The 13,765-nt window shown below is 35.1% G+C and overlaps 1 protein-coding gene across 1 annotated transcript in view; it reads left to right on the top strand.

Moving 5' to 3' along the window:
- Positions 1 to 31: 31 nt before the first annotated feature.
- LOC148878896 (myosin-9-like) overlaps positions 32 to 13,765 on the top strand; it is a 41,445-nt gene continuing 27,711 nt past the window's right edge. The window contains exons 1-24 of the mRNA XM_088960274.1: positions 32 to 741; positions 2,535 to 2,663; positions 4,999 to 5,142; positions 5,238 to 5,383; positions 5,472 to 5,628; positions 5,724 to 5,782; positions 6,219 to 6,378; positions 6,482 to 6,631; positions 6,736 to 6,872; positions 6,966 to 7,112; positions 7,212 to 7,313; positions 7,402 to 7,459; positions 7,535 to 7,636; positions 8,469 to 8,506; positions 8,688 to 8,814; positions 8,900 to 9,070; positions 9,244 to 9,375; positions 9,476 to 9,585; positions 9,747 to 9,807; positions 10,146 to 10,323; positions 10,545 to 10,750; positions 10,840 to 10,959; positions 12,706 to 12,804; positions 13,062 to 13,283. Coding sequence (XP_088816400.1) covers positions 739 to 741; positions 2,535 to 2,663; positions 4,999 to 5,142; positions 5,238 to 5,383; positions 5,472 to 5,628; positions 5,724 to 5,782; positions 6,219 to 6,378; positions 6,482 to 6,631; positions 6,736 to 6,872; positions 6,966 to 7,112; positions 7,212 to 7,313; positions 7,402 to 7,459; positions 7,535 to 7,636; positions 8,469 to 8,506; positions 8,688 to 8,814; positions 8,900 to 9,070; positions 9,244 to 9,375; positions 9,476 to 9,585; positions 9,747 to 9,807; positions 10,146 to 10,323; positions 10,545 to 10,750; positions 10,840 to 10,959; positions 12,706 to 12,804; positions 13,062 to 13,283 — 2,958 coding nt within the window. The 5' untranslated portion in view covers positions 32 to 738. The remainder of the gene's footprint in view (positions 742 to 2,534; positions 2,664 to 4,998; positions 5,143 to 5,237; positions 5,384 to 5,471; positions 5,629 to 5,723; positions 5,783 to 6,218; positions 6,379 to 6,481; positions 6,632 to 6,735; positions 6,873 to 6,965; positions 7,113 to 7,211; positions 7,314 to 7,401; positions 7,460 to 7,534; positions 7,637 to 8,468; positions 8,507 to 8,687; positions 8,815 to 8,899; positions 9,071 to 9,243; positions 9,376 to 9,475; positions 9,586 to 9,746; positions 9,808 to 10,145; positions 10,324 to 10,544; positions 10,751 to 10,839; positions 10,960 to 12,705; positions 12,805 to 13,061; positions 13,284 to 13,765) is intronic.

The raw sequence follows: 13,765 nt of genomic DNA, 5'->3' as shown, positions 1-13,765 counted from the left end.
ATATATGTAAATAAAACGAGCGACTAGAAGTAGAAGAGTCAGTTGCTTCCAATTTGATTAGCAAAAATTGCGCCAAAAGCAGTGCCAAAGTTAGCAGAGAAGCTCTCCGTGGCGTAGGCTGGAGCTATAGAGTTCGAAGACTTGGTTAGTAGCCACGAATCTCCGACAAATTGGCGGGGTTTTGCAGAGAAGAACCAAAACAAAAGACCGACCGAAATCGAAGGAACCGAATTTCCAGGCCATTTCAAGAATGTTGTCATCTCCACAGACCCAACGACACGAAGACAGGAGAGGAAACGGAAGAAGAAATACGAACCTGCATCAATTCCACGCGAACTTTTGGTTCATCAGTACCCTTGTCTCAATTTCCTTTCCACTCGTTTCTTCTCGTTACCTTACCGGGTTTCTGAAATCTCGTCGGAAATGGCGTTGTCCGGACTGTTTTCTAGTGGAAATTGATGCATTATCTAGTTTGGGTTTCTAGTGGATTTGATTATGTGCTGATGGAGGATGGGATTTCAAATTGTCATCTGATCGAAAAAATGGCGGTTAGGCAGATCATTCATGGAAGAATTTTGAAGAGTATCCAATTGTGTCGGAAGAGTTGAATGTGGAGAATCTAGCTTCAAATTGGTTGATTTTGGAAGAACTTTGAGTGCTTAGATATCTGAACCCTTCCATTTAACTCTGCAACAAAGAAATTTTAAGTAGCCGAGGCCTTCACTGAAGCAACTTAGAATGGTACGTGGAACAAACTTTGGACATTAATTTAGTTCCAAATCTGTTCCCAGCTTTAGTGTCTCAGACACTTTATCTTAATCACATTCCTTTTACATCATGAGTCGAAATTATTTGCCAATGCGACGAATTTATTTGTATAAGTTCGTTAATTTTTCATTTTTTATTGCTCATCGTACAAAGTAGGAGCACTGCTAGATGACTAATAGAAGAAAAGAAAGAAACAGTTCTCTATTAGTTGAAAGACTGCAGCTGCCTGCAAATTGTCTTCATGAAACAATTATGTTGGTGTGCCAGTATATGTTTTATTTTTTAGAGCTACAAATAAAATTTACTAATTACATGTAAAACTTTTGGATGTTGGGATTTAACATGTAACATAAACTTAGATATTTATAGGATGAATTGGGCGTTAATTAAATACTTGAATGAGTGTTTTTTGATGAAAAGCTAGACTACCACCTTGAATAGAGAATTCATAAACATCAGACTGAATTATTGTTCAATTTTCTTTCTTAGATTTATTTTTTATTTTATTTTCAGAAAGTAAGATTGAAAAGTAAAAGTAAAATAATAAATGTTTATGTAGTAAGCACTTTAACATTGTATTTTCCAGTCACAGTTCTATTTAAGTTTAGGATACTGTTGAATGTTAGAAGAAGTTTAAGAAAGAACCAACTTTACATGAATCAGGTTCAATTTCACCCATAAGAGAGACTTGATATCGGTATTGCACCATGAATTCTTAAACATCAGTTTAAGAATACTTGTTTTGTTTGTCTAGTGCCGCTGGCAGATAGTAGTAAGTAGTAACAAATCTTGAAAGAAATTAAAATGCTACAGCTGGCTAATATTTGTTTCTTTTCACGAGAAGACATAGTTAAACCCTTTGTGCATACAATCTTGATCTGTGACTGCATGTAAGTTGTTGAATTTGCTTTGGTATTAAGGTTCAAAGTATTGACACGTATCGGCTGATACATATTGTTCCAGGACCCCTCCGATATGCCCCTACAGTGGGTGTATCAGGGGTCTGACCGGTTCAGGGGGTGGAGGAGCCCTAAACCGCCCCCCTGAACCAGTTGCGAAAAAAAGAAATAAAAAAAACCAATAAAATGCAGTATCGATTCGCCCGATATGCCCCTACCAGCGTATCAGGCGTATCGATATTTTGAACCTTGTTTGGTATACATGCAAAATTCAAGCACAAAGTTGAAAAAGAAGTTGCAAAACAAATCGAAATGGAAACAGTGTTGCTAGATATTAGAGTAGTGGAAATACTTAAAGACAAGAATTTCACAGGTGAATAAACCAGTAACAGAAGAAAGACAAATAGTGGTTGACTATCCAGAGTCCTGACAGTTCAACAAAGCAGAGAGAAACTTGGGTGGAGAGAAAGTGAATTTGTGAATATTAGTAGTATTATTTTAGAATCCAGTTATAGGAAACACTGAAGGATGAGAATTGGGCGATTATTGTATCCAATTTTATAAATCACATGCTAGTAAATTATACATGATGAGTTAGATAATTCTTAGCCACTTAGTTTTATTGCTCAGATGGGAATCAAAATTGTGATGTTCATTTTGAACTTTCATGAACAATTAAACTTTCTATATTTGCACATATGCTTGTATGTGTAGTGAAAATTTCTGTGGATATTAATTTTGTATTCAGTTTGTGCAAGCTCAAGCATTGAATTACATACAAACATATTAACTTTATTTTTTTTTAATTCTATGCCAATATGCCTGCTTGTGTTCTAAAATCTATCCATAAAATCATACTTGCTGCAGGGAACATCCGTTAATATCATTGTAGGCTCTCATGTATGGGTTGAAGACCCAGCAGTAGCTTGGATCGATGGAGAAGTCTTAAAAATTAGTGGTGTGGATGCTGAGGTCAGGACAAGTAATGGGAAGATGGTAAGTATGCTGTTAATGACATCAAATTAACATCCCCTTGTATACTTTGCATGGAAAATAAAGATCCCGTCGTCTTGCAACATCTCAGTGTACCATGCTCATATACACTGATGCTAAGACTAGATACTGCATGGCTAATTCAAATGTCAAAGTGTATTACTTTCAGAATTATTCTCCTTGCTCTTGGTGGTTTGCATATTCTTTTGTAAAACAGACATATATGGTATGTGGACTTTGCTGTGAAAACGTTTTGTAAATTTTAAGAATGTCATTGAATTTGATGGGATATGGATAAGTACAGAATGTAGTTAAAACAGAAATTGAAAGTAAAAGCATCATATTAGCATGCCAAATAAAATATTTGTATTCGCATCTATGTCCTGGATATTGCAAAATGAAGATTTTTACATATATGCTTTCCTGTATTAGTGTCAATTTTGGTATAAATATTTGGGCATTCTAGATATCAAATAGCACCATTGGTATTTAACCTCATGTTCAGAAGCAATTAGTAGCACTTACTAGGACCAATGGAATTGAATTTAAAGATTGTATGAATGAGTTTTATGATACCTAAATGCCTGTACATGGGTGCCATGTTGTCTTGGACACTTATTTTAATGTAAAATCTGCATCTGACTGTTAACCTACAATGCTGAGATCCATAAACCAGAAAAATAACAAAATAAAGAATAAGAAGAGGAACAAGATTTAAATGGTTAGCTCAGTATGCACACAATGGGAGGAAAGTAAAACATATCCACTTTGAGAGAAAGAAATAGACACAGCAACCTCCACATTCTCTCAATCAAACACCCACTATTTGATACCTTCTCATTGTCTTAAACAAGGGTTTTATAAGCCAAAACCTAAACTTTACCCATAATTACATGAAAATTCCATTCCCTCCCATAATTACACAAAGACCCCCATAAAACTAATAATATTACAATAGAGTCCCTTTCCACCAACATGAACTCCTTGTCCACTTGTGGTCTAACTGGGTATGATCAGATGAGTTACATCAAGTTTAGAATGGGCATGCAAATGCTTGTAATCAGTATTACATGAACATAGACATAACAATTGGAATCTGATGTATGTCTGGAGTTTGACTTGACAAGATGAAGAAACAATGACTCTTGGGCACGTCTATAGAAAAGTATAAACTATTGAAATAGTCCATCTTTTATGGAACTTTATCTTTATAAACCTATAGGAAAAGGTTTAAAAGATTATGTTTTTTTAGTTAATAACATTTTATAGAAAAAAAGACACTCATCATGTACATTAGCTGTTCATTTACGTTGGATAAACAACAAGAATAAGAAAAAAATGTCACAGAGAAATTTCCTTCAAGAATCCATGGAGTGTTGGAGTCTGATGCATATTGACTTGGACACTTCATCCATATAGAAGAGTCCATGCAACACTGCTTGTAATCTATACTGAGTTTTATTTTGTGGCTAAAGAGGTATTTTCATTCTTAGAAAGCCTTAACTTTAGGTAGTCCTACTTTGTAAGTCATATGCTAGCCCTTCTTAATTGTTCCTCAAGTATATCTGGCAATGCCTGCTATGTTACATGGACACTTCAAAATGGGGCACCGTACTTGTACTGTACACTTGTGAACAACATTGTTTATATCATATCTATCATACCATAGCATATCATATTGTATTATATCATACCATATCATATTATATCCTGGGAGAAAGTCCACTGTTCAGGTCATTTAGCAAGCTTCCCTAAACAGCCTATAAATATTTTATGTGGAAAATTAGTTTGGAGCTAAAGAGGAGTGACCAAATCCTTTTCCTACCCTTTATTTATGGCAATATTTCTGCCCAAAAGGCCTTACCAAGTGAGCAAAATTAGCTCTCTTTTAGGGGTAAGTATAGCTTGAACAAATTAAAACTTGGAAAAGCTAATGTTAGTTGTGAAAACCAACAATACAAGGTCAGATACATAGCTTATATGGACTTTGTTGAACAAGTGGCCAATCCAGTAGGTCCCCTATCAGGTGGATGGTTTGGATTGGCCACATGATCCTTCCTTGTGGCAGAAATGGGTTGGTTCATGTAAGGAAGTTCCCAACTGGACCCAATAAAACCTTTTTCTTTATATTATTTTTTGTCAAATCATATCATAATTTAACATTCAAACTCATATACATTGAGAAGAAAGTAATAAATGTCAAATGACATGAAATTTACAAATTACAGTTCTGAAATATTAAATCATGGTTATTTACTATTATCATAGTTGGGATAAGGTATGGATGATGATGATAGTTTCAGCATCATGGCACTAATTTAACTTTGATATTGTTCAGGTTGTTGCAAACTTATCAAAAATATATCCAAAGGATATGGAAGCTCCTGCTGGTGGAGTTGATGACATGACAAAACTATCGTATTTGCATGAGCCTGGAGTTCTGCAGAACTTGTCAACTAGATATGAACTCAATGAAATCTATGTGCTTTCTCTCTCCCTCACACACATACACATACATATTATCATTCTAAGCTAGTGTCCACTCAGATATAATCCTAATATTTTATATCATGGCAGACTTATACTGGAAATATTCTTATTGCCATTAATCCATTCCAACGATTGCCTCATATTTATGATGCTCACATGATGGAGCAATATAAAGGAGCACCATTTGGGGAACTAAGCCCTCATGTCTTCGCCGTTGCGGATGTTGCATATAGGTGAATTATATTCTTACATTATAGGGTTAATGTTAAATTCATAAAAGGTTATGTAGATAACTTTCAGAACCGTTCTAATTGGAAACAGGGCAATGATCAATGAGGGGAAAAGTAACTCCATTCTGGTTAGTGGTGAAAGTGGAGCCGGCAAAACTGAGACCACAAAAATGCTTATGCGCTACCTTGCCTATTTAGGTGGCCGTGCTGGAACAGAAGGAAGAACTGTTGAACAACAAGTTTTAGAAGTAAGATGATTAATTCTAACCAGACTACAATGAACTATGCTTGATTGATATAATTTTGTATCAAAATGTAATTATACCATCTGATGTGATTGCAGTCAAACCCAGTTCTTGAAGCATTTGGTAATGCCAAAACTGTTAGGAACAACAACTCCAGGTGAGATAGTAACTGTGTTAGGAGATAACCTATTATAGTTATTGTTGGCCATATTTGGTTCTTTGAAATTTGAAATTTGAAGTTTAAGTAATAGGTGTCAGTCACTGCCTTTTGTATGAGTCTGTGCAAGAAAGATAAAAACAATCAGGGATCCTTCCAGACACAGCCTTTTGAGCAGTTTAATAGTGATCACATTATATTTTTCTCATAGTCATAGATGCTAAGTTACTAACAGGACTGCATTATCATTGTCTAAAAAAGGTTTAATAGAAAAAAATTGTAGTGGCACTTCTTTCCTAGTTCTCCTTTTTAATTTATGAAATCGTGATTTTAATGCTACATACTACCTCTAATTCACTGTACGCATTAAAACAACCCAATCCCTGGAATTTGTTCATTTTCCACCTATGCTTATATATTGAATGTACTGGTCCAGCCGATTTGGTAAATTTGTTGAGTTACAATTTGATAAGCATGGAAGGATATCAGGAGCAGCTGTCAGAACATACCTTCTTGAGAGATCTCGTGTTTGCCAGATTTCTGACCCTGAGCGTAACTACCACTGTTTTTATCTTCTTTGTGCAGCACCACAGGAGGTATATTCCTGTTGGCATTTCACCTGTTAAATTCGTATTCCATTTTCTTGGTGTCCTTGGTTTGGACTGCGATTTTGGTTAACTACCTTTCAAATATCATCAGGTTACTGAGAAATATAAATTAGGAAATCCTAAATCTTTCCACTACCTTAACCAATCAAATTGCTATGAACTTGTTGGCGTAAGTGATGCTCATGATTATCTAGCTACTCGGAGAGCTATGGATGTTGTTGGAATAAGTGAGAAAGATCAGGTATTAACTTTTCCTATGGAAATGTCTACATATTTCAACTGCTTATTTATAACTAAGAAGAGAAAAAATTATTTATTTGCTCGCTCTCACTCTCTCTCTTTCAGGATGCAATTTTTAAAGTTATTGCTGCAATTCTTCACCTCGGTAATATTGATTTTTCCAAGGGGAAGGAAGTTGATTCATCAGTTCTAAAAGATGATAAATCCAAGTTCCATCTCCAAACGACGGCAGAGCTTCTCATGTACAACTGGTGTCTCAAGATTCATCTTGTAGTTTTATGTGTTCCATCTAATGTTCTGGTCAAGGCTAAAATTTGATGTTCTCATTGTTCTAGGTGTGATAGTCATGCCTTGGAAGATGCACTATGTAAGCGTGTAATGGTAACGCCAGAAGAAGTAATTAAGAGAAGTCTTGATCCTCAAGCTGCAACTATCAGCAGGGATGGTTTGGCAAAGACAATATATTCCCGCTTGTTTGACTGGTATGCTTGCGTTCATCACTCATTTTATTTCTATTCCCATGAATAAATCAAAGCTATATAGTTGCAGAAGGGATATTAACTCTGCATAATTATATACAGGTTAGTGGACAAAATTAATTTCGCAATAGGGCAAGATCCTAACTCCAAATCTCTGATTGGGGTGCTTGACATCTATGGTTTTGAAAGTTTTAAGACTAACAGGTAATGCAATAATATAGATATTTCATATATCAAAATTTTTCACCTTGTTCAGTTTCTATGAACTACCTTAATCTTTCATGCATTGCAGTTTTGAGCAGTTTTGTATTAATTTCACAAATGAGAAGCTGCAACAACATTTTAACCAGGTAATTAACAGATCATACCTGGTGATTTCATGTTTAGTTCAGCATTTCTTTTAACCTACCTGTGATGTCTTGCAGCATGTATTCAAGATGGAGCAGGAAGAATACACAAAAGAGCAAATTGAGTGGAGTTACATAGAATTCGTTGATAACCAAGATGTCTTGGATCTTATTGAAAAGGTTCATTTCTGTTCTTTCCTTTTCACATTGTGGCTTCTGTTTTGGCAGAAGAGAACCTTATGTACTAATGCTCCTAGTGTTGGTTAATATTATTGTAACATGGCTTATAAGTTTATTAGTATGAATCTCTCTCACACACACAGTGTACATTTATGTGTGCATATGGCCATATTCCTCCACTTGTATGTATGCATATTAATTTTATTATTACTAATGTAGTTGACAGTAAGAAGGAACTAACTTTCCAGAAGAAATTTGTATGATCGTTTGGTTTAGTTTGACATCTTGGACTTCCAGAGCCATATTACTTTTGTACATATCTTCTTCTGTAGATGGTGTTTACCCAAAAAAGAACACATCATTTAAGGTTTCAGTAAATTTTAATGTAAAAATCAAGCTTAGTGTACAAAAAAAATGTTAAACTATATTTTTATTGTATGCATTTAAACTAATAACCCTGAATACTTGGGTTCAATAGACTATTACAAGTCTTCTCTGAGTTGATTTCCTGGAATTTTAAGTTGGCAAGCCATGGTCTAAATGTTATGTTACTGATTTTAGCTGAATACTTTCTTTTCCAGGTGGGATTAAATGCTTTAGTGTCCTGGATACTCTTTAAATTTTCATGTTCTCAATAATAGGAAAATTGTTTCCTGGATTTGTTTGAATGTATATGATGGCTTCATTGTAATTGATCTGTGAATACTTCGTATCTCTAAACATGCTTCTTTAAAATTTCTTTATTTTTCTAGTTTTACCATTCTATGTGCAAGCATCTAAAGTTGAATGTTGCTTCCTGCACAACTCTTTTTATCATTTACTTATTTTGCAGAAACCAGGGGGAATCATTGCTCTCCTTGATGAAGCTTGGTATCTCTCTCTTTCTCTCTCTCTCTCTCTCTCTCTCTTCATGCTAGTAGATCTTGGTTGTCAATGGTTATTTTAGGAAACAGGCCTCATTAAAGTAGCAGGAAAATGCTAGGACTAAGCTTCTTTTTTCCAAATTGATTTTTTCTCATTCTCTTATTTATTGAACTTGTTCTATTTCCAGTATGTTTCCAAAGTCGACACATGAAACCTTTGCGCAGAAGCTCTATCAGACGTTCAAATCTCACAAACGTTTTATTAAACCAAAACTATCACGAACCGATTTTACAATTGCTCATTATGCGGGAGAGGTAAGTTTGATTTCTGGAGTTTCAAGTGTCTAATGTGAGCTTCTGTTGCATTTAGATATAATCTCTCTGCATATTTCTTTTTCAGGTCTTATATCAATCTGATCAATTTCTAGACAAAAACAAGGATTATGTAGTTCCTGAGCATCAGGACTTGTTGAGTGCTTCCAAATGTTCATTTGTAGCAGGCCTATTCCCTCATCTTCCTGAGGAGACAAGCAAAACTTCTAAATTCTCCTCCATTGGATCTCGTTTTAAGGTATCTCTTCTTCTGTTGATTTTTTGACAATAAAATGGAATTTATTTATAGTAAATGCTGTTCCATGAGAATCATTAAAACATATAACCTGTTTGGCAGGTTCTACTTGACACATTAATTCCCTTTTTAGGGTAATAACCAATATCTGATCTTTTATAATCTGATTGGTGCAGCTGCAACTACAGCAATTGATGGATACACTAAATTCAACAGAACCTCACTACATTAGATGTGTAAAGCCAAACAACCTTCTGAAACCTGCCATATTTGAGAATGTTAACATCTTACAACAATTACGCTGTGGTGTGAGTACAATTAAAATAAAAAATTTTCTGCAGCTGGTTTAAGTAAGCAGATGGTCAATTTTCATAAGTGATCTCAGTACATGTTTAATTGTCCTTATAGGGTGTTCTAGAGGCAATAAGAATCAGTTGTGCAGGGTACCCTACTCGTCGTACATTTTATGAATTTCTACACCGTTTTGGTATTCTTGCACCGGAGGCTTTGGAAGGGAAGTAAGCACATGCCTCTAACTTTCTTTTTCTTTGTTAGATGTTGCCACTTCCAATTTCAGCATGAACATTGTTAGGTTTTGACTCTTGGTCAATATGAAGATGATTGTTATGTAAGTCATGCATAGATATCTTCTGGTTAAATACTTTTTGTTTCTGAACAGCTATGATGAAAAGGTTGCATGCAAAAGGATTCTGGAAAAGAAAGGACTCAAAGGATATCAGGTAGGACTTTTGTACTACTTGAGGAAATTTCAATGACCAAGTCTTAGGAGCAATCACAACATTTTGAAAATTACTCAAACCTACCTTCCCAAAAAATGAATGATTCATGTGCTACAAAATTAGATGTTACTAGAATTCAACCATATATTTCTAGCATTGTGCGTGGTGCACTCAATGCTCTACTACAAAAGCCGACCTAGTTGTCTATTGTACCCATCACTACTGAAAACTAGTATCACAATTCACATACTTTATCCTTCTTTATTTACTTTCTTCAACGAATGTTAAGTTGTATCTTCTGAACATAACAAACTTAAAGGGTAACCAAATGTCTGCAGATAGGCAAAACCAAGGTCTTCCTCAGAGCTGGCCAGATGGCCGAGTTAGATACACGTAGAGCTGAGGTACTTAGCAATGCAGCCAAAACTGTTCAGCGACAAATACGGACACATATTTCTCGGAAACGGTTTATTGCATTGAGGAAGGCTTCTATTCATTTGCAGTCTTTTTGCAGAGGTGAGTTCCTCCAAAAGAAAACTTCTGAAAGATATATTGGCACTCTTGTTGGATTTTCTGACTGCTCTACTTTTTAGAAGGATGATTAGTTTTTTTCTTCTTAGCTCAATCTTGTCAATTTTTTGGTGGTGTAGACCTTTAAGTCTTCTGTTGACTGTTCAGTTGGAAATGACTTCTTGTTTCTCTTTTAAATTTTCACATGCTTTCAATATGACATGTAGGAAGACTGTCTTGCAAACTCTACGAGAGAATGAGAAGGGAGGCAGCTGCAGTGAAAATTCAAAAGCATTTGCGTAGACATCTAGCAAGGAAGGCTTACACCAAACTTCGTTTATCAGTGCTTGTCTTACAGACTGGTTTAAGGGCAATGGCTGCTCGTAATGAATTTAGATTCAGGAAGCAAACCAAAGCAGCAATTATTATTCAGGTTGTACTCTGATACTACATAATTTGGAAACTCCATATTGTTGTTTACTATGATGCAACTGACATGCATTTTTCTTGAAATAAAAATAGGCCCAGTGGCGCTGTCATAGATCTTATTCATACTATAAGAAGCTCAAGAGGGCATCAGTTGTTTCTCAGTGCAGATGGAGAGGAAGAATTGCCAGGAGAGAGCTCAGAAAGCTCAAAATGGTAAGTGTATAAACCATATTCTTTATTCTTCGATGTAATCAATATTCTATATACTGTGACATAAACCATATTCTATTCTATGTTAGGGTAGTTGTAATATGCAACCCTACCAATCACATGAAATTGGTGTGATCTTGTAGTTATGTGTCCATTTCTGACATGTTTTTTACTGTTAAGAACCCATTAGTTTGTAAGTCTTTTTATGTACATGTATGAACTATAAAGATGGGGCCACTTGTTTCCTATGTGGTTTCTATCTGCGAAACATGGAACATGTGCACCTGGACATGCTAAATGTATTCATTATTAACAGGATACAGTACCAATACTGATACTGGACAACAAAGGAGTACTTATAGGGTACACTGCTTCTCTTTTCAATAGTACTCTGTTATTCTCTTGAAAAAATTAAAAAAAAAAGTTTTATCCAAACTCCTTACTATTTACTTTGTTTTGTCAACAAATAAATATATTCAAATGTTATATTTTAACAATACCATGAGAAACTTTGCAAAGTTGCACTGAATTTGGTATGATATAACTATATAAGTAAAGATTAATATGATATCAGTAACTAAAAGTAGGAGTATGGATTGTAAACTCATATTATATAGGAGTTTTGGATCTTGAGAAATGATGAGTAATATCCCAGTGCATCTGTATCTGTGCCTGAGCATCTTATCATGCAATTGTTTCTTAGCAAAGTATCATTTTTTTTTTGGAGGGAAAAACACCTTTGCACGGTAGCATATCAATCATTTGAATTTTAGGATTGAGCCCATCAGAATCATCTGATGTTAATAGAATAAGAGTGAGTTTCAAGTCCAGGTGTCATTGATAAAAATCAGAACAGACATTTAATTTTTCATTTGAAAATATGTGGAATTGAATTTCTGCTAGTTGTGTTTTGCATGCACTCATGTGCACAACCAACAAGTAAATCGTCAAAACTTGCACTATGGTCTAGAATTATTTCTTCACAATTATATGATTGTATATTTGTATTATTGCTAGTGGACAGAATTTAACGCAAAAATCACATCTGTTTGTAATGATGAGGTAAACAATACTTTAGGAAGTTCTCTTGCTAATGGAGTGAGGAACCTATGCCTTCTCTTGGTCAAATCAAGTGACAGGCAAAATATTGAGCTAAGCCTCAATAAATAGATGCCTAGATATGGATACCAACACAGAAAGGGATCAGGGAAATGTGGATACCACTATTTATTTCCTAAAACCCCAGACATGGATACGGGTATAAGTATCCTATATAATATGCTTACACCATGCTTTTGTATCTGTTTTTTAAGCTAAGTTTCATTTCTCAAGACTTTTTTTTTGGCTCCATGGAGCTCCGCAACAGGGGGTAGCCCATCCCCCAAACCCATAACCCCCCAACCCTGGTGAAGGTGGGGTTTGATCCCAAGTCTTTGCTACAACCAGCCAGAGATCTTATTACCAACTGAGCTAGTTGGCACCTTCCATTTCTAAGACTGTCTTGCCAAATTTAATTTAATTTCTAGCATATAAAGGTTTTTAATGGTATGGTTTGTTAAAACATGCCATTTACATATTTTAAGTGTCAATGCTAGAGTATTGCTAGAAGTGACCATGCAGTTTCCGGTGTCATATATCCAGTGATGGACCGTTCTTCATGGATATACATATTTAGATTGACACTTGGAAGTTCATTTCATTTCCTGTTCCAGTTCAATCTCTGAAGTTTGCCAACATTTTTTTCTGCAGGCTGCCAGAGAAACAGGTGCACTTAAAGAAGCAAAGGACAAGCTAGAAAAGCGAGTCGAAGAACTCACATGGCGTTTGCAGTTGGAAAAACGTCTAAGGGTAATGTAGTTGTTGCATCTGGGCATTTGATTTTTGAGATACTGCTAAGATATGAAACATAACTTATTCCCTCAAAAGAGCAGTAAAATCTCCATACATGTGCTATAAGTGGTAGATTTGCAATCTATTTATCTTACTATAAAAATTATATGATTTCTTTGCCCTGTAACTATACTTTGATTAGAAGTCGTCACTACATTCAAATATCTTGATGCTTGATGTGCACCTCTTAAGAAGATTTTAAATTACATATGCAGACTGACTTGGAGGAAGCAAAAGCACAGGAGATAACAAAACTCCAGAATTCTGTGCAAGCTTTGCAGAACAAACTTGATGAAACAAATGAATTGCTTGTCAAGGAACGAGAATCTGCACGTAAAACAATTGAAGAAGCACCTCCTGTTATTAAAGAGACCCAAGTTCTTGTCCAAGATACCGAAAAGATAGAATCTTTAACTGCGGAAGTGGAAAACTTGAAGGTAATTCTTTTTAGTTTTATTTGTGATATTTCACCTATACTCTTATCAATCAAAATTGAAAAGAAAAGGGTCCTGCACTCTTATTTCTGGGAGACCCATTGCTTGGAATATATTAGATATATTGCCAAATGTAGCAATGTCCTTTTCCACATGCATTTAAATATCAAGAATAATGACTATTGCTAACTAGAAGAACAAAAGTGCTAAGAGAGAAAATTTTTGATAACATAAAAAATAACATTTAGTTTAGTTTAGTAAATTTGAAAATATTTTGTCCTAAACATAAAGGGCTGTTAGAGTATTCAATTTGTAATCAATGTTTTAAAATGCGGAGGTGTTCCACTACCTAGAGGCGTGAGGCGTAGTTCAGAACGCAAGAGGCGTAAGCCTCCTTAAGAGGAGGGGGGTTAGGAGGAGGGTGAAGAGGAAGAGGGGATTTTATTTTTTCTTTATTTTTAATAAAAATCTTTTATATTAAGAAG

Source organism: Nelumbo lutea, chromosome 1, assembly GCF_056320005.1.
Source record: "Nelumbo lutea isolate HS-2025 chromosome 1, American lotus-T2T, whole genome shotgun sequence".
NCBI lineage: Eukaryota > Viridiplantae > Streptophyta > Magnoliopsida > Proteales > Nelumbonaceae > Nelumbo > Nelumbo lutea.
This window is presented reverse-complemented; position numbering and strand designations above follow the sequence as displayed.